This window comes from Gorilla gorilla, chromosome 14 (assembly GCF_029281585.2).
Source record: "Gorilla gorilla gorilla isolate KB3781 chromosome 14, NHGRI_mGorGor1-v2.1_pri, whole genome shotgun sequence".
Taxonomy (NCBI): domain Eukaryota; kingdom Metazoa; phylum Chordata; class Mammalia; order Primates; family Hominidae; genus Gorilla; species Gorilla gorilla.
Genome location: NC_073238.2, coordinates 115,762,852 through 115,788,350, shown reverse-complemented (window position 1 = coordinate 115,788,350; position 25,499 = coordinate 115,762,852). Strand labels below are relative to the sequence as shown.

Here is a 25,499-nt window from a genome sequence, read left to right as displayed (position 1 = left end):
AGAACATATTTGCTTCCCCTTCTGCCGTGATTGTAAATCTCCTGAGGCCTCCCAATCCCTGCTGAACTGTGAGTCAATTAAATCTCTTTCCTTTATAAATTACTCAGTCTCAGGTATGTCTTTATTAGCAGTGTGAGAATGGAATAATACAGTCTCTTAAGAATTATGCTAAATCTACCCTGCCTGTGCTCTATAAATGGAACAACAAAGCCTGGATGACAGAACAGCTGTGTGCAGCATGGTTTGCTGGATATTTAAGCCCACTCTTGAGACCTACTGCTCAGAAAAAAAAAGATTCCTTTCAAAGTAGTACTGCTCATTAACAATGCATCTACCTGGTCACCCAAGAGCTGTATAAGGAGATTAACATTGTTTTCATGCCTGCTAACACAACATCCATTCTGTCCATGGATCAAGAAGTCATTTCAACTTTCAAGTCTTATTATTTCAGAAATAGATTTCATAAGGCTAATAGCTACCATAGATAGTGATTCCTCTGATGGATCTGGGCAAAGTATATTGAAAACCTTCTGGAAAGGATTCACTATTCTACATGCCATTAAGAACATTTATGGCCAGGTGCAGTGGCTCACGCCTGTAATCCTAGCACTTTGGGAGGCCGAGGCGGGTGGATCACGAGGTCAGGAGATCGAGACCATCCTGGCTAACATGGTGAAACCTTGTCTGTACTAAAGACACAAAAAATTAGCCGGGCGTGGTGGTGGGCGCCTGTAGACCTAGCTACTCGGGAGGCTGAGGCAGGAGAATGGCGTAAACCCAGGAGGCGGAGCTTGCAGTGAGCGGAGATTGCACCACTGCACTTCAGCCTGGGTGACAGAGCGAGACTCCGTCTCAAAAAAAAAAAAAAAAGAACATTCATGATTCATGGAAGGAGGTCAAAATATCATCAACATTAACAGGAATTTGGAAGAAGTTGATTCCAGCCATTATGGATGATTTTGAGGGGTTCAAGACTTCAGTGAAGGAGGTCGCTGCACATGTGATTGGTAGAAATGGCAAGAGAACTAGAATTAGAAATGGAACCTGAAGACGCGACTGAATTGCTGCAGTCTCCCGATCAAACTTGAAGGAATGAAGATTGCTCCTTATGGATGATCAGAGTGGTTTCTTGAAATGGAATCTACTCTTGCAGAAGATGCTATGAACATAGTCATAATGACAACAAAGGATTTATAATGTTACATAAAATTACTCGATAAACCAGCAGCAGGGTTTGAGAGGGTTGACTCCAAATTCGAAAGTTCTATTGTGGGTAAAATGCTAGCAAACAGCATCACATGCTGCAGAAAAATCTTTCATGAAAGGAAGAGTCAATTGATGTGATAAACTTCCATGTTGACTTGTTTTAAGAAATCGCCACAGCCACCCCAACCTTCAGCAGCCACCACCCTGCTCAGTCAGCAGCTGTCAACATTGAGGCAAGACCCTCCACCACCAGCAGAAGATTACAGCTCACTGAAGGCTCAGATGATTGTTAGCTTTTCTTAGCAATAAAAGTACTTTTTATTAAGGTCTGTACCTTTTTGGACATAATGCCATTGTGCACTTAATAAGCCACAGTATGGTATAAACATGACTTGCATGTGCACTGGGAAACCAAAACATGCATAGGACTTTATTGCAATATTCACTTTATCATAGCAGTCTGGAACTGAAACTGCAATGTCTCCGAGGTATACCTGTAGAGTCTATATTCCCAAATCTTAACCCATTACTTCAGTCAGAGAAAAACTTGCAAATGTCTTTTTATTTGATTTTCTGCAGTTTGATCACAGTGGCTACTTATCACTTGGGGCTGGTGGTGGTGGCAGAAAGAATATCTAGTGGAGATCAGTTCATTTTCATTGTGCTTTTAAAAATGGCAATAACCTTGGGATTCTACAAGATAACAGCATAGCATAAGTGAAATATTCTTCTTTATTTCTGCTACAGATGATGTACCCAATGTATGTGGCTTTTGAAAACTTACTTTGAAGTTAATTATATGCTATATGTTTAGGAATCTATTCATTAACTATAGTCAGCTAAAAGAAATTTGTATTCTCTACTCTTATCCTCTCCTCCTTCTTCCACCCCAATGCCCCAAAGGTTCAGCCTCCGTTTTGTACTCCAGATGAATTTACATACTGGGCAACAGACTGTGGAAATTATGCTGGGGCACTTATGTATTTCTGTTCATTTTATGTCATCATTGCCTACATCATGCTAAATCTGCTTGTAGGTAAGTGATGTTAGTTGAATACTTTTTACTCTTCAAACTCAGGTACTTAGATAATTATGTATTATTTTCAAGCAATTACCTTGGATTTCTTCAGGTGGGTGTTTCATGGCATTAATTATAAATTGTTGTCTCTCAATCCAGAAGCTGAAAAGACCTTTGAAAGGCATGTAAATGACAGTTGACTGCAATTTTAAGAGTTGTAGCATTTATTATGATCATTAATTTCAAAAGAGCTCTTCTCATGGATTGAGTTGAACAAATATCAGAGAGGACTATCTTTCTAGCCTTGAAATATCACATTTATGTTTTTGAAAGGTACACCTTATTTACCCAGATATGGGCCCACCCAGAACTCAATTTGACCTTTAAAAATGGCCCTGGAACTCTCAACTAAGAGTTAAAGCCAGCTGGCATGACTATCTCTATACACAGAATGTGTGTTTGTGCTTACGACCCTCATGTTTTGGAAAGGCAGGAGCTGGAGAAATAGCTTAGTCCAAGTGTAAACATGCCAATTTGGAAACCATACTAAAAGCACTTTAAAAATTTGGCTTATGATATAGGTGATAGAATCCATTATTAATAATAGATGTTTTACTCTTTCTAAAATATGACAGATTAGCATAATGGTCTAACTTCTGAATTTTTCTTTTTTTAAAAGCCATAATTGTGGAGAATTTCTCCTTGTTTTATTCCACTGAGGAGGACCAGCTGTTAAGTTACAATGATCTTCGCCACTTTCAAATCATATGGAACATGGTGGATGATAAAAGAGAGGTATGGGAGTGGGTTGTTGTTTCCTGCCTCACCTCAAAGAGACTTATCAACATGTCTCAAACACTTAAATGGTTTTCAGGTTGGCAGATGACATAGATTGAATTTTTAAATGGTGAATTGCAGAAAGCCATCATTTACAGTTCAGCTGAATCCTCTAGGAAGGGAGACAGCATCGTTCCTCCTTACATGATCTTCAACCATGAACATCCTCTTCTTCAGACTTTCCGAAGGCCAGCAGGGAAAGGAAGCCAAAGGGACTCTGTAGGAATCAGCCCTGGGCTCAGGCCAGAAAAAGAGGTGACACTGAAACTACCAAAGGGACAGTATATTACAAATTCATGATCACCTCAAACTCAAGCAGCAATCCCAATTAAAAGTACAAAGGAGTTATTTAAGTGGCATCTGAAGGTGTGTATTGGATTATTTTTGAGTTACTACTTGAATGTTTTAACCATAAAGTTTACCCAAGATTTCTTAAAATTAGCCAAAGTAGCTGCAGTCTGCTCTTCCTCTTCTTGTCATTGTCGTCATCAACCTCCACCTCCTTCCCTTCCTCCTACTCCTCCTCCTCCACCCTCTCATCTTCCCCCTCCTCTTCCCCCTCCTCCTCCCCCTCCTCCTCGTCCACCTCATCTTCCCCCCTACCTCCTCCTCCTCCTCCTCTACCCCTTCCTCTACCTTCTCCTCCCCCACCTCCTCCTCCTCCACTTCCTCCTGTTCTTCCTCCCTCTCCTCTTCTCTCTTCCTCATCCTAGCAAACACTCAGGCACAGTTCTAGGCACTGAGGATATAGCAGTGAACAAGATGGAACAGCTCCTGTACTCACAGAGCTTACAGTCTAATAGGTGGAGACAAATAATAAAAAGTGAAATAATAATAGTGCAGTATTTCCAGAAGTTAAAACTATAGACAGTAGTTGGGGTTGGGGCTGCGCTGGCAGGAATGACCATGAAGGAGGCCTGAGGGGTGCTGTGGGACCTCATGTCTGAACAACAAGGAAAGTTCTGCCAGGGTATTTGGGGCGAGATCTGGAAATAGTTCAAGAAGAGTAGATGAAGGGCACAAAGACCAAGAAGCCAGGCTGGGCATCATAAATGAGGGGCCCCGGCAGTGCACTCACCCCAATTTGCTGCCTCTTCTTGGTACCCCTGCCCGCCCAGGCTTCAGTCTTGAGGGCTTTCCTTTCAAGGTAGTGAGAGATCTGAGCTCACTCTCAGCTCCTCAGGATCCACCTGTCTCTCTGTAACTGTCACCCACAGGAACCTGCTTTCATGCAATACACACATGAAGACCACACTGCCCTGCACACTGAGATGTCAGTAACTGGCAGGCAGTCATGGTCACCAGCGTTCCGCCCAGCACTTTCATTCAAAGATACAGCCAGGGGGCATGGTGGTTTGTGTTGCATGGAAGGTAGCAACACATCTTAGATTCTCAGTGTCTGGATCAGTTCTGACCCCAGAAGAGGGCAGAGCTGGAGGCCTAATTCTCTTGTATATAGTTTTTCTAATCCTGAAGAAGACATGAAAAGGAGTTAGCTCTTTTTCTTTTTTTTTTTTTTTTGAGATGGAGTCCCACTCTGTCCCCAGGCTGGAATGCAGTGGTGCAACCTCTGCCTCCTGGGTTCAAGTGATTCCCCAGCCTCAGCCTCCCGAATAGCTGGGACTACAGGCATGTACCACTATGTCCGGGTAATTTTTGTATTTTTAGTAGAGACTGGGCTTCATCATGCTGGCCAGGCTGGTCTCGAACTCCTGACCTCAGGTGATCCACCCGCCTTGGCCTCCCAAAGTGCTGAGATTACAGGCATGATCCAGCACGAGTTATCTTTTAATGGTAGAAAAACATGTAATAAACATTGAGACGTTCCTAGCATCCAGATTGCGTGAAGAGGAGGATTACACGCGTGTGTCTTGTCCATTACCTTGTGTGAGTACATTATGACCCCCTCAGTGCATGTGTTGGAGGTGGCGTCTGTGGGACAGGCTATGCAAGCGTCAGCCTGGTGAGAGCAAGAGTAGGGTCCTGGGGGGCTGAAGGGGAGCTTCCCATGCCTCACTCCAAATGCTGCAATGTGGTGACATCCCAGAAAGAGAAGCACCGGCAGAAATTTATCACTCAGTTTTCTATCCTCTGCTCTTCTTAGTGCACTTAATTCTACCAGGCTCCAAGGAGGTGACCAGCTTTCTTCACATCTGGTGCTAATTATGCTAGCGTTTGAGAAATGGCACCAAGTGAATCATCGAGGCCTGATGATGATTTGCTGCTTCTTGTGCTCTGCCCCACAGGGGGTGATCCCCACGTTCCGCGTCAAGTTCCTGCTGCGGCTACTGCGTGGGAGGCTGGAGGTGGACCTGGACAAGGACAAGCTCCTGTTTAAGCACATGTGCTACGAAATGGAGAGGCTCCACAATGGCGGCGACGTCACCTTCCATGATGTCCTGAGGTACAAGGCAGGCTTTCGCAGGGCTGAATGGGGGCCAGAAACCACAGCTGTCAGCCTTCAAGGCCTCTGCAGTACAATTAACAAGTGTGTTTCCAACCCAAAATGCCACATCTGCTGTGGTCGTGAAGTGGGGTCACATGTCCCAGGCGCTAAGTGCCCTTTCCCACTGTCCTCCAGTGAACATTTCCAAGTAGGTGCCTCGCAGGGGAGGGCTGGGCGGCTGTGCCCTGACGTCCCATAGGGACCCCTGCCCACTGAGGTGCACCCCGAGGGGAGAGGTGGAAGGGATCTGGGAGAGCACAGTCCCACCCCTTCCCTGTGATGCGGGAACTGCCCAGAAGAGCTGAGTGACTTGCTTGCGGTTACAGGGCTCTGGCAAACCTGGGACTAACATGCAGAGCACCTCACTTGCATGGGTCTGATAAGAATTTGCCTGGCCTGCTCTGTGATGGTTGCCCCGTTGGCTAAAACACCAGATTTTCCAGACATTTCATGAGCGCCCAGACAGGACAGAGGGTCAAATGGAGTCTCTGCCTTTTCTTCTTCCTGGGAGACTTCTGTATTTATTTCCTTGGGCTACTGTAACTTAGCACCTTAAGCTGAGGGATTTAAACAACAGAAAGGTATGGTCTCGAAGTCCTGGATGCTGGAAGCCCGAGATGGAGGTATTGTGGGGCTGATTCCTTCTGAGGCCTGTGAGGGAGAATCTAGCCTAGCCTCTCCCCTGGCTGCTGGGGGTGCGCTGCCAATGTTGGGCATTCCTTGGCTTGTGGAAGCATCAGCTTGGTCTCCCTTCATCTTCACATGGCATTCTGTTTGTGTGTGTGTGTGTGTATCTATGTTCAAATTCCTCCTTTTATAAGAACATCTGTGGTATTACATTAGGAGTCCATCCTACTCCACTGTGATCTCATTTTAACTTAATTACTAATTACATCTGCAATGTTCTATTTCCAAATAACATTACATTCTGAGGTACCAGAGGTTAGGACTCCAACATATCTTTTTTTGGGAGGAAACATTTAACCCATAACAGCTTCTTAAGCAGGAGTCCATGGATAAAACAGAGGCCCATGGACTTGCAAGGGGGAAACAATTACATCTTTATTTTCACTAATCACTCTTTGAAATGCGGCATTCTCTTCCATGATGAACGTACGCAACAAACCACAGTCGCATTAGCAATATCCATGTCTTTGTTACCAGGAGAAATCATAGATATTTTCAGATGACATAACTGACTGCCTTGACTGACATCTTAAAATATCATTTATGCTCACCAGTGCTTCTGAGTTATGGTAGTCATTTGAGCTCTGCTAGATGGTATTATTTAATGGAATAATAAAGGAAGCACTTATGTTACTTTATCACCGCCGTTTTAAAGTAAATTTGAGAATTGTATTTTAATATAATTGGTTTCCTTTGTAATACGGTGTATTTCATTCCGTGCATTTAAAGCATTATTTCAAGAAATGTCCCATAAGCTCCACTGCCACAGGGGTCCATGCCACAGAAAAAAATAAGAGCGACTGACTAGCAGTAGCTATTTTAATCACATAGCAGTACCTACAAGTAGTGTGTGGGATATTGTGTTGTGTCTCAAATTTCAGGAGAACTCAGGTGTACAGAAATATGCTTGTGGCCAGAAGCTGAAAAAAAAAAAGGATCAGATCAGCACAGGAAGAATCTGGGAAAAGTTCTCTCAAGTTATCAATTTCACCTCCCACTATCCAGTTCTTCCACCAACAAGCTAAAAAGCAGAAAAACATGGGACGGAGAAATGCATGTGAATCACAAAGGAGGTCATCTCTGTCAGAATGTTTCTGAGTCTTTCCTCCTAGTGGCAAATTTTTTTGGTTGACATGAGGCAGATAGGCATACTGTTGTCATTAATAATTAATATTCAGCCTCTTTGGAACACACCGATGTATCTAATAAAAATAGACCCAGGCAAAATCTATGATGGGGCTGTTGCTCCCCTTCCTATTTATTCCCCTAGCCCAGTATATGATAAAAACAAACAGTGAAGATAAAAGCAATGAAGCTTTGATGAGATTCTTGATGAGTCAGGGAAGAGAGGAAGAGAAAATTCATTTTTTTTCCCTCTGTGGTGGGAAGAGATTTAGCAAAGAGAAGCCCAATGTACCAGTGCTCTCAAGAGCCTCCAGGCTGTGATTTGGGCTCTAGGGTGGAACTGAGCTCACAGAAGTGGGTAGCTCACAGGTGCACCAGGGTGCATGGGTCTGAGCCATAACCTGGAATCCTGTGGCTACACCTGGGTGCATCACACTGCCAAGAGGGGCTGTCTTCTCCTCTGGTGGTGGACTGCTCAGTCCAGGCATCCTGGGAGCTGCCTTATTGCCCCATGAACTGTAATGCTGTGTTGGCTTTACCTACAACTACATGGGCCTGTTGTGTGTCAAGGGTTAAATGGGAGTGGATATTCAACCCTGGGTTTGTTTGGTAGCCTCTAAAATTAATAAGGAAGACCAGGCATGGTGGGTCACACCTGTAATCCCAGCTCTTTGGGAGGCTGAGGCAGGTGGATCATTTGAGGTTAGGAGTTTAAGACCAGTTTGACCAACATGGTGAAACCTCATCTCTACTAAAAATACAAAACTAGCTGGGCGTGGTGGCACACACCTGTAATCCCAGCTACTTGGGAGGCTGAGGCAGAAGAAATGCTTGAACCCAGGAGGCGGAGGTTGCAGTGAGCTGACAGCGTGCCATTACACTCCAGCCTGGTCAACAAGAGTGAAGCTCCATCTCAAAAAAAGAAAAAATTAATTAATAAGGAAGATACAGAAGGATGAATGAGAGAAACAGAGAGGGAAGTGGGATGCAGGGAGTAGGGATGTGTGATGCACAGCCGAGCATATTAACCATCACCTCGGGGGGCTAAGTGTGAAGAAAGTATGGGAGGGGCGGTCTTCCTTCTGCAGAGAAAGTCGCGAGCCTTTTCCTAGCCTGGATCTTTTGCTTTACAGGCACTTAGATGGCACTTACTACTATAAGAGCCTCACAGATATTAACTCACTTAGTCATTAAATAAAGGAGTTACCAGGACTATCTATCTTTGTTTTACAGACGAGGGAAGGGAGACACAGAGAGGTGACAGGACCAGCCCAAGACACGCGGGTGGCGAGGGGTGGCGTCAAAACACTAGACTTATTAGACTGAGTGATGTCCTCTCTGGATTTTGACGTATCTAAGGGTGTAAATCTCAGGTGAATCAGAGCTGCGATTGCAGGTGTGTTTCTCCCACCAGCATGCTTTCATACCGGTCTGTGGACATCCGGAAGAGCTTGCAGCTGGAGGAACTCCTGGCGAGGGAGCAGCTGGAGTACACCATAGAGGAGGAGGTGGCCAAGCAGACCATCCGCATGTGGCTCAAGAAGTGCCTGAAGCGCATCAGAGCTGTGAGTGAACTGCACACATGCAGGTTGGGTCCCTGCCTCGCCCCGCCCTGCCCCTCAGGAGGATGAAAGAAAAGAGCTTCATGAACATGGGATTAGCTCCTTCTGTGATCAGCCTTCTATCCCTTTAAACTATGTCCACTACCTCCACTTACAGTGGTCAGATCATGATGCAGACTTTCACTCTAGTCCACAGTCAGCCCTGCCCTCTTTAGCAGAGTCCATTAGGAGTTTCCATGGAATCCCATTTTTATAATATGACATGAAGACTTAAAAAGCAGTTTATTGGCCAGGTGTGGTGGCTCATGCCTGTAATCCCAGCACTATGAGAGGTCAAGGGGGGAGCTCAACTCACTTGAGGCCAGGAGTTGGAGACCAGCCTGCCAACATGGCAAAACCCCATCTCTACTAAAAATACAAAAATTAACCAGGCGTGGCACACATGCCTGTAGTCCCAGCTACTCAGGAGGCTGAGGCATGAGAATCACTTGAACCTGGGAGGTAGAAGTTGCAGTGAGCTGAGATCATGCCACTGCACTTTTGAGAATCTGTCTCAAAAAAAAAGAAGTTTATTGATATTAAAATATGATGTCCATTTATTAAACTCAACTGTTCAAAATTCTAGAATTTTCCACATATTGAATTTGCAAAACTACTTTAAATTGCTGCTAAAAATTTCAACAAACTGTGATAATGTTGTTTATTCTGAAAAGATCACCACTCAAGATTAATGATGTTTCCTGCTTCCTGACTTATAAGCCTATAAGATTCTCTAACTCATAGATTAATGAATGTATACTGCATTGACATATACTGTATTTACAGTGAATGTTTCTATGAGATGATAATTACTTTTATGAATGCTTTTGGCATGTTTCACAGATGGGGAAAAAACCCAAAGCAATCACTAAACATTTATATATAACAGAGATTGTTTCAATCCTCTTCCTCAGAGCAACAACGTCAATTGCAGAAACATGTATTTCTATTGGAGGAGAAAAGGTTCCCAGAGAAAAGATACAACTCAACCTCCTATAGCAAGGCCAGCTGCCCAGTGATGTCCCATCACTGCTGGCCACTGTAGCTATGTTAGCTCCAGGGATCAATCTGTCCTCCTCTGGCTCTGAGAGGACACAAGGAGTCCTGGCTTTAGTATATGCCGAGACAGATTGGTCTCCTGGATTGGCCTGAAAACTTCAGAACCAAGACAAGCACAAAGGTTTTCTCATCCACCCAAGGCTCTTTGCCTCTTACAACTTGCAGGAAAGTGGGAAAGGGGTTGGGATTGTATTGGCTTAATGAGCCTAGAATAAAATAAGAGGAGAAAAAATAGAATAGCTATTAGAATAGAATACATTAGTAATTTTAAATAAGACATAAGCTGGGCACAGTGTCTCATGCCTGTAATCCCAGCACATTGGGAAACTGAGGCGGGAGGATCGCTTAAGACCAGAAGCTTGAAACTAGCTTGGGCAACAGAGTGAGACCTCCTCTCTGAAAAAAAAACAAACAAAAAAATTAATTAGCCAGCCACAGTCATGCACACTTTTAGTCTCAGCTTCTCAGGAGGCTGAGGCAGGAGCATAGCTTGAGCCTAGGAGTTTAAGGTTACAGTGAGCTATAATAATCGCACCACTGAACTCTAGTCTACGGGACATAGTGAGATCCTATCTAAAAAAAAAAAAAAAAAAAAAAACAGAAAACACCAACAACAAAAAGAAAACCAAATAAATAAAATACAAGCATCAATGACCGTCACTATTCTGATTGTTACACCAATGAAAATGGACTGGGAAGTCAATGCATACCTCTCTAAGCCCACCTTTGCATCAGCCTACCTTAATTGAACATTGAAATTAGTTCAGGATCCTTACTTGGAAATTCCTAAGAGGTCACCAGTCATGCAGGTCTTAGGAGAGGGGAGAAGAAAATAAGATTTGTGTGGCGGTGGGGCAGGCAGGATGCTGGGCTTATTTTACTGAACAAACAATCGCATTTCCATAGAAACAGCAGCAGTCGTGCAGTATCATCCACAGCCTGAGAGAGAGTCAGCAGCAAGAGCTGAGCCGGTTTCTGAACCCGCCCAGCATAGAGACCACCCAGCCCAGTGAGGACACGAATGCCAACAGTCAGGACAACAGCATGCAACCTGAGGTATGGACACGAGGCGTCCTCTGTCCCAGGACACTCCGTGGGCTTCTTTCTTTTAATTAAAATGGGTGCTGGTCAGATCATTCAAACAAGGTGACAATATTTCTAATAGGAATATTTTCATTAAAAAAAAAAGGCAACGGAAATCCATTGATCCAGATTATGTCTATGTCTTTGCCATCTTGGATGCAGTTGAGATTATTTAAAAAGATTCTGACTCATATGAATGCCAAAAAAAGTGAATGCCCTGAACTTCATAATTCTGTAGTTTTATTTTTGTCTAAAGAGTTAACATCAGCTCTAAGGGCTGCATTTGAATCTGGGTATATTACATGGAGTATGGTTTACAGGAAGCTCTGCCCTAAATATTTTCCTCCCTTCTCTAAAGTCATAGAAATTTGCAGTAAAAATCAGTGAAAATGTTTGTGATTGGCTTTCAACCTCCTTAAATAATCAGACTCATTGAAGATATATCCTTTCCTGGTTGGGTATCAGAAGAACATATGGAATTCAGGACAATTGGCTTGAGGAGTTTCTATTTATTAAGTCACAGCATATTTTCATTTTCAAACTCTATGTATGTGTCTATATAAAAAAGTACAAGGAGTTATCAGCATCCTGGAGAGTCCTGTGCTGTGAGAAGCAGCTGGCTGGGAGGACCTGCCCCTTTATGAGGCAGCAATTACGATTTGAGGTTAACAACGTGGAGCCGATCCCATGCTCTGTGCAGAGCCCCCAGCAGCACCAGGCTCTGTGGTGTGCAGCAACGCAGCCAGGGGCCAGAGTACCTTTGGAAGCCTAAGGCTCCACGGCCCAGCAGGGTGCTCCAGGAGGCCCACTGGTGCCATAGCTCAGTTTTCAGTAGATCTCATGTTTTGGGCTCCCCAGCCTTTAGAAATCATCTGCCACCGACTGCAGGGACTTCTGCGGAGTTAGTCAACCAAGGGGTAAGGGGAGGCATCTGCAGTGGCCTTGCCACTGGTCACCCTGAAGATGGTTGGCAATGTCTCGCATGGGAGAGGGAGGCAGGCTGAAGTCAGGACAGACAGTGAGACAGGGCTAATGAGGTTGGGGAAAGTGATGATTTCAGAGCCCTCTGTTTTTAGATGAAAAAGCCTAAGAGGTGACAAAAAAAAAAAAGAGGATACTAAAGAGATGTGAAGACCAAGGCTTTTGTTAGGAAAGGGAGAGGTGACAGGTGAACCTGAGAACAGGTGAAATGTGTGGGAAGTCTTGGCATCTCTCTTTGACTGTAGCTTAGATTGTTATCAGCTCCATCCTCCGCCAGGGCCCATCATACAGCTTTGCCTGAAGCTCTAAGCGTGGATCTCCAGGCTGGTGAAAGTAGACTGCCCCCGCCCAGCCGGTCCCCACTGCCCCACCTTCCTTCCTGCAGTTCCCCTTCCTTACCCCCTGGTTTGCCAGCGAAGATATGAAGGGAAACAATGACATTCTCAGGCATGGAGGGGAACGAGGCAGTGGGGGTTACCCAGGACAAGATGTCCCAGGAAGAGTGGTGTCTCCTTCAGCAGGGCGTGCAGTGGTGGCTCTTTTTCTTCTGTGACCCTTTATACCCATTTTCACTTTTCCCCATTGTGGACACTCTGAGTCCATGTTGTTCTTCCCACTTGTCCTCCTGCCATGTGTTTTCCTTTCTTATAGTAAAAGGAGGAGAGCGCAGGGTTAAAAAGATGGTAACTGTGTGCTTCTCCTCCCATGCAGACAAGCAGCCAGCAGCAGCTCCTGAGCCCCACGCTGTCGGATCGAGGAGGAAGTCGGCAAGATGCCGCCGACGCAGGGAAACCCCAGAGGAAATTTGGGCAGTGGCGTCTGCCCTCAGGTAGGTCCATCCAGGCATTTCTCCAGCGATCGAGGCATTTTAAAGGTATTTACTCTGTTTGTGTGTTTTGGGTCTTGCCTTTCAAAATGCAAGTCTGCATCTACAGTTGTTTACAGACAGCAACATAATGAAAAATGTAGTCTTGTCAAAAACATTGTCCCCCAAAATAACTTCTCTAAATATGACTTACATTAGCCCCCATTTTCCAGGTACATTTCAGGCCATCGTGGTTGAGAAGCCAGCACCTATGAAAAAGACAAGATTCAGAAAGAGGGAGAAATTTCCAAGGGCTTTCTGTGTGCCTCAAGGCATGCTCAAACATGGGCAAAAGTATTCAACTGAAGAGGGAGTGGGCAGATGCAATCATTCAGAAAATGCCACAAAGTTCTCAAAAAAGGGACAGGCTCCCGATTTCTCTCAGCACACTTTGCAGCTGAGCCGGTCACTGGCTTTAGGCAAGCTGCTTTACCTCCATACAATAACAACAACAACAAACACTTACGTAGTACTCACTGTATGCCAGTCACTCTTCTAAGTGCATTACTTGTGTTCTCTCATTCAATCCTTTAATAAACAATCCCATTATTTTCCATATTTTACTGATTCAGTAAGAGAATTTTCTTCTATGAGCTTCTTCTCTATAGGGTTTTGGAAAGCCAGGATAATCCCATTAAGAGCACTCAGGAATGGAGGGAGAGCAATGCTCCCCACAGCCCAGTGTCCTTGGACATGTTTTTTTCTATAGATAACTAAGTTCATGCTAAAGCAGGAGCTTTATAATGCTCTTTAACTGTGCCCCAACTTCAGCCCAATTGAAAGGAGAAGATGTGTAGCATATGTGTTCCACAAAGCAGATGACAGCACAGCTTACATTTTGAGGCTGACGATGTTCAGTGGGTCTTCACTGGGACTACCACCAAGGAAAGTATCCCCTTTCATATCCAGGAACTTATTTTTCAGAGATCAGAGAAGATCTAGGTTCCTCCTGATTCAAACACAGCAGAGAATGACAGCATCAAGACAATGTAGATGGTGGTGCCAGGTCATAAATTACAAGCTGAGTCAGTTCAATTTTATCCTGTAGGCAATTAGGAGCTAGCAAAGATTTCTGAGCAGTATGTGACTTTTGGAATCTGTGCTTTAGAAAGTTGACTTGGCAGCAAAGGAGGGAATTGTCTATGACAGAGGCTGGAGGCAGGTTACAAGCTGGAGGAAGTTACCGTGGTGTGAGCACAAGGCAACAAAGGCATGGACAGAGCTGGGGGCCAGATACTGCAGGGACAGATAGGAGAGGTGACCTGGGGAGAATGCACAGTCCTTGGTATTCATTTAAATGGACAAAAGAAATGATGCTGTCAAAAGTACTTCCATTGGGCCAGGCGCAGTGGCTCACCCCTGTAATCCCAGCACTTTGGGAGGCCGAGGCAGGTGGATCATTTGAGGTCTGGAGTTCAAGACCAGCCTGGTCAACATGGTGAAACCCCATCTCTACTAAAAATACAAAAATTAGCTGACCGGTAGTGGTGTGCACCTGTAATCCCAGCTGCTTGGGAGGCTGAGGCAGGAGAATCGCTTGAGCCTGGGAAGCAGAGGTTGTGGTGAACCAAGATTGTGCCACTGCACTCCTGTCTGGGTGAAAGAGTGAGAACCTGTCTCCCAAAAAAAAAGAAAAAAAGTACTTCCACTGGTCCATGCCTAGGTGATCCCCACCAAAAATGGTGACCGTGAAATAGACATGCTCTTGGGGTCAGGCTGAGTTTGAGGAGGCAGAGGAGAAGAAAAATAGTATTTTGAGGGGGCAGCAACAATGTCACAGGTGTCATGCTATGCACTTTCCTAAGTCATCTCATGTAACCTGTTTTAATCCTGACAATAGTCTAATTAGGACATTTTCATTGTCTTCATCTTACAATGGAGGAAACGGGTTCAGAGACGTGAAGTTGCCCATAGCTACATATCCACAGGTTGCAGAGGTGGGTCCCAACACCATGACTGTGAGGCCCCAGAACCACACCTTTCCTCCCATACCCTCACTGCATCCCCCCTCGCCTTTACTGTGGGTCACACTCTCCTTCCTGTTTTTTTTATTGCATATGCTAATGAATGCACAGGTTTCTATGACACTTAATAGTTCCCAAATTGGAATTTTTTTAGTGATTTTCTAGTTTTTTTAATTATTTCAAAATGAAAGGGGTGAGCAGCACGTTTTTTTCCCAAATGACATCGTTAGTTGTCCATGAGCACAATTAAAAAAAAAAATCTATCGTGAACATAAAGAATCAAGTCCTGAAAAGTATGTTTACTTAGCATCTGTGGCTAGGACACGTTAGCCAAAAGTATCACTGATGGGAATATCATGGGTTTTTAGGAGTGATTACAATAGGGTGAAGCAATACCGAGTGGCTCATAGGACTCATTAATTCCACAGCCCCAAAACCAATAAGCCATTCAGTGTCCTCAGTCAACTTACGGTTTGGAGGAAGGACAACCATGAAATCTGTCGTGTGCAAAATGAACCCCATGACTGACGCGGCTTCCTGCGGTTCTGAAGTTAAGAAGTGGTGGACCCGGCAGCTGACTGTGGAGAGCGACGAAAGTGGGGATGACCTTCTGGATATTTAGGTGGATGTCAATGTAGATGAATTTCTAGTGGTGGAAACTGTTTTCTAATAATGTCCTTGATTGTCCAGTGAGCAATCTGTAATTGATCTATAACCGAATTCCAACTTGTCACAAGATGTTTATAAATTGATTTTCATCCTGCCACAGAAAGGCATAAGCTGCATGTATGATGGGTTACTATCATTGCTCAAAAAAATTTTTGTATAATGACAGTACTGATAATATTAGAAATGATACCGCAAGCCAATGTATATCACTTTAAAATGTCATATATTCTGTCTGCGTAAACTAAGGTATATATTCATATGTGCTCTAATGCAGTATTATCACCACCCCACAAAAGAGTGCTAAGCCCAAAGTGGCTGATATTTAGGGTACAGGGGTTATAGCTTTAGTTCACATCTTTCCCATTTCCACTAGAAATATTTCTCTTGAGAGAATTTATTTATTTATGATTGATCTGAAAAGGTCAGCACTGAACTTATGCCAAAATGATAGTAGTTTTACAAACTACAGATTCTGAATTTTAAAAAGTATCTTCTTTTTCTCGTGTTATATTTTTAAATATACACAAGACATTTGGTGACCAGAACAAGTTGATTTCTGTCCTCAGTTATGCTAATGAAACTGTTGCCTCCTTCTAAGAAAATTGTGTGTGCAAGCACCAGGCAAAGAAATGGACTCAGGATGCTTAGCGGTTTAAAACAAACCTGTAGATAAATCACTTGAGTGACATAGTTGCGCAAAGATGTTAAGTTTCTTAAGAAACCTTTTAATAACTGAGTTTAGCAAAAAGAATAAAACTGTATAGCTCAATTTATTTAAAAAAAAATCTTTGCATGTGTGATGTTATCATTGGCTTCATTTCTTACCCAAGGTATGTCTGTTTTGCCATAAATCAGCAGAGTCATTTCATTCTGGGTGATCCTAACACACCATTGCTATGTTAGATTTGAAATGACATCTCTGTTAAAAGAATCTTCTATGGAAATAATGGTGCCCTGCAAAATCTTCCTCTGAACTCACAGGTTAGGGATCACATAACTTACTTAATCGTTTTTTGTTTTTGTTTTTTTTCCTTATATGTCAATGGCCCATGTCCTCCGGGAAAATTAGAAAAGCAAAATGATTACAAAGTGCTGTTAGATTTCTTGTGCTGGGCCAGCCAAGTAGAAGTGGACTTGACTTGGACCTTTAACTATTTTATTACAGATTGGACATTTGCTGTTTAGATGTTTTTTAACAGAGGGATTATCTCAGAATCCTGTGACCTCCAGGTTGTTTTATAATCTATTTTTCTCTATTTAACATTCCTCAGATAGGCAAATAGGACATTCCTTCTGTGTCACGGATGTATCATGGTGGTGGCAGTCTACAGTTTATATGATTCATTGTAACTATGAGATAAAGAACAACCAGTCTTGTGGCCAAAAGGATTAGATTTGATTTGATGTTCACTTGGAGTTTACTTTTTGTACATACAAGATAAAATAAATATTGGATTTGTAAAATAATTTACTCTGAGTTGACCATTTTTAAACCCTTTTCTTGGTGGGGCAGGCACTCGGTAGCAGCACATTGCAAACCTGGATTGAATATTCAGTCCATAGTTAGTTGGCAAAAGCTGTGTCCCTGATACTCATTTCAACTCAATTCTCTGAGCCGGAATGTTCCTTTCACACTTGTGCTGATAAGGCTGAGTGAATACCCTGTGCCCTCTAGGCCTACAATGAACAGAAAAGGCACTTACAGGTCCAGGGCATGGGTCTGTACTAGTGCTGCATAAAAACAAGATGTTTTTGGCTCATTACACTTGAGTAATACAGCTTCATTCTCACGAAACTGCTGAGCCCTTTCTAAAACGTCTGGAATTGATGTTCAGCAGCACATCATTGTTGTTCATTCCGCAGTGAAGCCAGGGGCAGAATACCAATGTATTTAAAGCCATAGCACCCTATATTTTCAATGAAGCGAAACAGTCACACACTTCCTGTAGGACTCCTCTGTACGATTTTCCCGAAACAGGTAGAGCAGATGCAAGCCAGAGAAATTAAGCGCCATCCCCTTTTAGATTTTACCGCTAGATAAGCAAACAAACATATGAACAATCCCATTACACAGATGGGAAAACTTGGGTCACAGTGTTCCCTGGTCCTTAGGGAAGCCAGACACTGATACTAATTCTGTCATCACGCCACCCACTGCCTTTAATTAGAGGGCACTGTCGGTTCCAAAGGCACCAGAAAGCATATGGGGTGGAATACTTACTTGACTCAGAGCCCCTGAGAGAGCAGGCCACACATGCGTGACCCGTATGGCACTTCAAGGAGACTCAAAGGGAACAAGGATGGACAGAATGGAAGGGCCAATGCTATTCACTCTATTTTTTTTCTTTTTTTTTTTTTTTTTTTGAGACGGAGTCTTGCTCTGTCGCCCAGGCTGGAGTGCAGTGGCACGATCTCATGCAAGCTCCACCTCCCGGGTTCACGCCATTCTCCTGCCTCAGCCTCCCAAGTAGCTGGGACTACAGGTGCCCGCCACCACGCCCGGCTAATTTTTTTGTATTTTTAGTGGAGACGGGGTTTCACCATGTTAGCCAGGATGGTCTCGATCTCCTGACCTCGTGATCCGCCCGCCTCGGCCTCCCAAAGTGCTGGGATTACAGGCGTGAGCCACTGCGCCCAGCCTACTCTATTCTTAATGGTACTTCCAGACCAACATACATCAGCAGTGTCTGGCTGGCTGTGCCTTGGCCAAGCTGAATGAGATAAGGGTACATAGAAGAAAAACCAGTGTTATAAAGCCTTACAGGAAAGCAGCTTTAAGCCAGTGGAATGATGTGTTTGCCTGTTTCCTTGTAGGAAGTGGCATTCTGTACATGGGTGGTTTTCAGTATATCGGTAAGCAGTGGAACTGTTTCTAAGTCCTTCAACAGATCCCAAAATTTTAACCAGCCAAAAGCCAGGCAGCCCTCGTTGAAGTTGAGGTGAAGATGAAAACGGCACTCATGTGGTCTCTTCTCATCCACTATTATGGGTTTAAGTGTGACCCCCCAGAAGGATAGGTTGAAGTCCTAACCCTTAGTACCTGTGAATATGACCTTATTAGGAAATAGGGTCTTTGCAGATATAATTACTTATGAGGAGGTCACACTAGAGGAGGGTAATCCCTTACTCCAACATACCTGGTATCCTCTGAAGACACAGGCATGTGGGGAGGACGGCCATGAGATGGTGAAGGCAGAGGCATCGGAGCTATGCTGCCCAGAGCCAAGGGACACCTGGGCTACCAGAAGCTGCAAGAGGCAAGGAAGGCGCCTCCCAGAGGCTTCTGAGGGAGAATGGCCCCCTGTCAACACCTTGATTCTGAACTTCTAGCCAGAAGAACTGTGAGAACATACATTTCTGTTGTTTTAAGCTGCCCAGTTTGTCTGCTTTTTTATCATTTTATCATTTTCGTTTTTTAGTTTAGTCTCTGTCTTCTACTAACTCCCTTTCCAATTCTACTTTAGGACTCTCTAACATTGCACCTCCTTCTTCCTCTATTTCTTATTCATCCCACATAACCACAGGTTCACCACAGGCTTGATCTTGTCCACCCCATATACCCCCAGCCCGCAAGCTCTCCTTTCACACCTCTAGAAATACATTTGTATGCACTTCTGACCTCTGCCTTGAGTAGTTCTTCTATGATGCTTCCCAAGCTCTTGTTTCTATCTCCCAGGGAACTAGCAACCCAACAAGATAACAGCTTTCTCATGTGCACTTCCCCACCTCCCTTTTTTTTCATCTCAGTGTTTTTGTACATGTTCATTCATCCCCTCCCCCTTCTTTTCTGTCTTATAAAGAACCTCGCTTCTTCTCCAAGTCTTACTTCTCCACCTGAGCCACAGATCTCTTTATTTCCATCAAAACTTTCTCAGCATCTTCTATATACTGTGCTGTGCCTTGTGAAGAAGCCAGAGCCGAGCATACCAACATGATCTTTTGCTTAAACTGTAGTAGGAGAGACAAGACAGATGTGCGGGTCCCCATGATATAAGGTAATTGTTAAATCTGCCATAGAAAGGTGGAGTGGTGATCAGAGGAAGCTTTTGGGGTGGTGATGCCGTTTGAATTAAGCATTAAAGAATGAATACTTGGATTTAAATTGTCATAGATGGGGAAGTAGCAGACAGAATGATGCCTGGAATAATAAAAGGAAAATTATCAAGGAGAGCGTCAGTTGACTCTATTCAATGAATTCCCAAGTCTTCTGAATAGGTGTGCAAAGGCAAGACTGGAGACTTGGTCAAGGGCACAAAGAACCTTTAATGCCCCACATTTCATGTGGACAGTGATCAGTAGAAAAAGGGAGTCCATGGAGGTGGGGAGGGAGGGAGATTATGGTAATAATGCAAGACCAGGCTTTAGGAGGAGCACACCGGGAGCAATGTGCAAAATGGAATTGAGGAGGGAGAGACAGATGCAGGGTGAATGTTTACAATACCCCAGCTTTTCAAGAAAATTGTGGTTCTAGTTCTCCAACCTCAAAGTTGAACTTCTGTAGCAGCATGGGACATGGAAGGAGGGTGGAGATGTGACAGGGACTTACCAGGTGAAAGGGGCTGCAGGACCTCACCACACTGGGCTCATTCATCTTGCACCAATGACTTGCTCTTCCAAACAACACTGCCCTTTGTTAATCTTTTCTTGAACCAGGACCCACAGAAATACACTGACCATTTTCTGGACCTAATTCCAGAATACGCTTTCTCTCCTAGCTTTCTCCTACAGGCCTTATAATTATAAATTTTATTTAACTTACCTTTTTTGTTTGATTCTCAGTTCCCTGGATCACTTGTTAATCTTTTACATTATAATTGCTTGGGGGTACTACTCCTGGATCTTGCAAGCTGAATGGAATTTACAAGTTGGGAGTTTACTAGGTAGAGTTTTGTAGTTGATGGGAGAGGGATGGCCCCTCCAGACTCACCTGCTCTTAACAGCTATCCCCCTATGGAACACCCCTTCTCTCTTTGACTTTAGGGTTGCATTTTGAGATGTGGGCATCAAACTGCTCAGATTTTATTGTGGGGATGGGATGAAGAAGAATAGAGGTGCTGGAAGAAGAAAACTAAGGCAAAAAGAAACAAAAGTTCCCTAGAAAGACACACATTCTCCCTTTATCTACTGACCACAATGGTCTGGAATGAGGACTTATCATAAATAATGACAATTAATATTTCCTGGATAGAATTATGGTCCATCACCATTGACACCTTTTCACTCCCTATCTCTGACCTAGCTGGTTCCCGGTCTCACCATATCTTTTCCATATCATCTAAGCACCTCAATAGTCCCCAGACTTCTCTCCAACCATGCTCAAGGTCATGGCTTCCTATTAAAAAAAATTCTGTAGGCAGAAAAGTGCTTTCAGTCTCTCTCTTTCTCTCCAACATGAACCATTCTATCTGCCCTCCTTCCTCCTTGGCTTCAAACACAGATGCTCTCTCTCTTCCAACCCTTTCCAACAGACCTTTCATCTGTGCCAACTCTTGTTTCTGACACACCATCTTCTTATTGCACCCCCTACATTCCTGAACAGAAGTCACATCCAGCCTGAACATGCTGCATGCTTCCTGATTCTCAGGACATTCTTCTTCCATCAGGACAGAGCTCAGCAACGTCCAGTGCAGATTCAGTACAAAAGTTACACCAGAGAGATCTCCTTTCCTGTGATGATCCTCTGAGAATTCAATTCACAGGGGAAAAAAAAACAAAGTAGCTTTCCAAAAGACAGGTTATTCTCTAATTAGGAAGAACTGTCTGAACTCTGCCTATAGTAATTTATCAGTGGAAAGTCTAAATAACACAAGACACACTGTAATTGCCTGAGATCGACTATTGTCCGATGAATGAATCATCAGGTAGTTCACTTACTTACTCATCCATTCAAGATTGGGGCAGTCACGCTTCTTGCTCTGTGAGTCTACAGATGGATGCTCTAATCTCACGGTGTTTATGGTCTATTGGGGAAGCAGAAAATAAACAGGTAAATATATAAGTCAGAAGGCTTTAAGTGTAATGGAGAAAAATTAACTTGACTGAGAAGGATAGGCCTTCCTCTTGGATGTAATTTAGTCATTAAGGGACTCACTGCTCAGTTGCCATTTCAGCAGAGACCCGAGGCAGTGAGCATGGCAGCCATGGGGATGTGCTTCCCACAAAAGGTGCTATTTGCTGACAGCTTCTAGCTGCTGGTGCTTTCAGGATCTGCCTCGGTCTGTTTTTTTTGTTTTGTTTTGTTTTTTACTGTAGTAAAATGTATTTAGCATAAAATTTGCCACTTCAACCATTTTTAAGATTTTAAAGTGGTGTTAATTATATTCACAATTCTGTGCAACTATCACCACCACTATCCAGTTTCAAAAATTGTTAACACCTCAAACAGAAACTGTACCCGTTAAATGATAACTCCTCATTTCTTCCTTCTGCAAGCCTTGGACCGTCTAATCTATATTCTGTCTCTATGGATTTACCTGTTCTAAATATTTACCATAAGTAGAAGCATACAATATTTGTCCTTTTGTGACTGTTTTATTTCACTGAGCACAGTGTTTTCAATGTTCATCCATGTGGTAGCGTGTGTCAATACTTCATTCCTTTTCATGGCGGGATAATATTCCACTGAATGTGCATACTACGTTTTGTCCATCCACTCATCTGTTGATGGACATTTTGTTGTTTCTCCCTCAGCTTTTGAGTGGAGGTCACATGCTTCCTGGATAATCCTCAGCCAATGATGGAGCACAATGATACAAAGGCTTGCCATTTCCCGGGCAGTGTGGAACCCTTCCACAGGCAATCTCTGTGGCAAAAGCTCCCTGCTGGGCTGGCTGATACTTTCTCAGTGCAGTATGCATGGAAATCTGAGGCTCTTCATCCAATCCTCCTATCCCCTCCTATCCCTGCAAGGATGTCAGACCTGCACTGTGGTCTGAAGGCCCACCCTTCCCACTCCTGTCCCTTCTCTCCTTTATCTTTCACAGGCCTTACCCCCAGTAAATCTTGAGCTCTCCTAATACTGCCTTGGAGTCTGCTTCCCAGAGGACTCATCCAACTTAGTGAGAGAGTGGGCCATGGAAAGACCTCGGGCAAGGGTGTTCTGGCAGAGGAAATGTGAGGTGTCAAGGCCCTCAAGTGGATATAGGTTTGGTCAATTGGAGAAAACAGCAAGGAGGCCATACTGACTTAGAGTCTAGATATTAAAAGGGAAAGAGGGATGACATGAAGTCAGAGATGTCACAGGAATCATATCATTCAAGACTTCCTAGGCTGTGGTAGTCCCTCACTATTCCTATCTCCCAGTAATTCAATCAAATATTAACCTGGGTACTGCTATGATGAGATTTGGCAGATGCAATTAATATAGCAGACCTTAAACCAGGGAGTGGAACCCATCTAAAATTAGAGAAATGTCTCTGGCTGGAGTGAGAGAAATGTGGCTGGAGTGAGAAGAGTAAGGAGGAAAGATCTAAAGCAAGAGAGGGACCTGGACCCTACCTGCTGTGGGTGGAGGGGCCACCTGGAAAGATTGAGGGATGCAAGCAGCATCTAGGAGCAAAGGCTACCCTGGGCTGACTGCCAGAAAGGAAACGGAGATCTCATTGCTACAACCACAGGAACTGAATTCAGTGAATAACCTGAATGAACAAAGACACACATCCGTCTCCAAAATTTTCAAAAGGGAATACAGCCTTGTTAGCCCCTTGCTGTCAATCTGATGAGACTCAGGACAGAGAAACTAGCCAAGCCTACGAGACTCTGACCTGCAGAACTGTGAGTTGATAAATGGGTGTTGTTTTCAGCTGTTAAGATGGAGACAATTCGTTATGGCAGAATAGAAAACTAATACAAGAGAGTTGGCAAGATGGCTGAATAGGAACAGCTTCAGTCTGCAGCTCCCAGCAAGACCAATGCAGAAGGTGGGTGATTATTGCATTTCCAACTGAGGTGCCCAGTTTATCTCATTGGGACTGGTTAGACAGTGGGTGCAGCCCATGGAGGGGGAACAGAAGCAGGGTGGGGTATCGCCTCATCCAGGAAGTGCAAGCGGTCGTGGACCTCCCTCTCCTAGCCAAGGGAAGGCCTGAGGGACTCTACTGTGAGGGACTGTGCTATCCAGCCCAGATACTATGCTTTTTCCATGGTTTTTGCCACCCACAGACCAGGAGATTCCCTCGTGTGCCTACACTGCCAGGGCCCTGGGTTTCAAGCACAAAACTAGGCAACTCTCTGGGCAGATAAACAGCTGCAGGAGTTTTTTTTTCATACACCAGCAGTGCCTGGAACCCCAGTGAGACAGAACCATTCACTCCCCTGGAAAGGGGGCTGAAGCCAGGAAGCCAAGTCTTCTCGCCCAGCGGGTCCCATTCCCACGAAGTCCAGCAAGCTAAAATCCACTGGCTAGAAATTCTCGCTGCCAGCACAGCAGTATGAAGTCAACCTGGGACAATTGAGCTTGTTGGGGGAGGGGCGTCCACCATTACTGAGCCTAGAGTAGGTGCTTTTCCCCTTACAGTGTTAACTCTGACTGCAGAACTCACCACAGCATGGCAAAGTACCTGGGGCCAGACTGACTCTCTAGATTCCTCCTCTCTGGGCAGGGCATCTCTGAAAGAAAGGCAGCAGCCCCAGTCAGGGGCTGATAGGTAAAATTCCCATCTGCCTGGGACAGAGCACCTGGGGGAAGGGGCAGCTGTGGATCCAGCTTCAGCAGACTTAAATGTTCTGCCTGCCAGCTCTGAAGAGAGCAGCGGATCTCCCAGCACAGTGTCCAAGCTCTGCTAAGAGACAGACTGGCCCCTTAAGGAGCTCCCTGACCCTCGTGCCTCCTGACAGGGAGATACCTTCCAGCAGGGTTCAACAGACACCTCATACAGAAGAGCTCCAGCTGACTTCTGGCAGGTGCCACTCTGGGACGAAGCTACCAAAGGAAGGAGCAGGCAGCAATCTTTGCTGTTCTGCAGCCTCCACTGGTGATACCCGGCAAACAGGGTCTGGAGTGGACCTCCAGCAAACTCCAGCAGACCTGCAGAAGAGGGGCCTGACTGTTAGAAGGAAAACTAACAAACAGAAAGCAATAACATCAACATCAACAAAAAAGATGCCCACAGAAAAACCCCACCCAAAGGTCATTGGTATCAAAGATCAAAGGTAGATAAATCCACGAAGATGAGGAAAAAACAGTGCAAAAATGTGGGAAATTCCAAAAAACAGAATGCCTCTTCTCCTCCAAATGATTGCAACTCCTCTCCAGCAAGGGCACAAAACTGGATGGAGAGTGAGTTTGACAAATTGACAGAAGTAGGCTTCAGAAGGTGGGTAATACCAAACTCCTCTGAGCTAAAGGAGCATGTTCTAAACCAATGCAAGGAAGCTAAGAACCTTGATAAAAGGTTAGAGGAATTGCTAACTAGAATAAGCAGTTTAGAGAAGAACATAAATGATCTGATGGAGCTGAAAAACACAGCATGAGAACTTCGTAAGGCATACACAAGTATCAATAGCCAAATCGATCAAGCAGAAGAAAGGATATCAGAGATTGAAGATCAGCTTAATGAAATAAAGCATGAAGACAAGATTAGAGAAAAAAGAATGAAAAGGAACAAATAAAGCCTCCAAGAAATATTGGACTATGTGAAAAGACCTATGATTGATTAGTGTACCTGAAAGTGATGGGGAGAACGGAACCAAGTTGGAAAGTATACTTCAGGATATTTTCCAAACATATTTCAGGATATTTTCCAAGAAACATACTTCAGGATATTTTCCAAGAGAACTTCCACAGCCTAACAAGACAGGTCAACATTCAAATTCAGGAAATATAGAGAACACCTCAAAGATACTCCTCAAGAAGAGCAACCCCAAGACACATAATCATCAGATTTTCCAAGGTTGAAAAGAAGGAAAAAGTGTTAAGCACAGCCAGAGAGAAAGGTCAGGTTACCTACAAAGGGAAGCC

At 44.1% G+C, this 25,499-nt stretch overlaps 1 protein-coding gene across 7 annotated transcripts in view; it reads left to right on the top strand.

Annotated features, from left to right (window-relative positions):
* Positions 1 to 17,008, top strand: part of NALCN (sodium leak channel, non-selective) — a 363,332-nt gene extending 346,324 nt beyond the window's left edge. For 4 of the 7 annotated variants that reach the window (XM_063697490.1, XM_063697488.1, XM_063697489.1 and 1 more), the window contains 7 exons: positions 2,110 to 2,242; positions 2,904 to 3,019; positions 5,308 to 5,465; positions 8,734 to 8,884; positions 10,886 to 11,035; positions 12,755 to 12,872; positions 13,082 to 13,748. In XM_063697490.1, the coding sequence (XP_063553560.1) occupies positions 2,110 to 2,242; positions 2,904 to 3,019; positions 5,308 to 5,465; positions 8,734 to 8,884; positions 10,886 to 11,035; positions 12,755 to 12,872; positions 13,082 to 13,407 (1,152 nt within the window). In that variant the 3' untranslated portion in view covers positions 13,408 to 13,748. Of the gene's footprint in view, positions 1 to 2,109; positions 2,243 to 2,903; positions 3,020 to 5,307; positions 5,466 to 8,733; positions 8,885 to 10,885; positions 11,036 to 12,754; positions 12,873 to 13,081; positions 13,749 to 15,300 lie in introns of those variants that run through there. The other 3 variants (XM_031001413.3, XM_055359447.2, XM_055359450.2) reach the window with 1 other exon arrangement.
* The last annotated feature ends 8,491 nt before the right edge of the window (positions 17,009 to 25,499 follow it).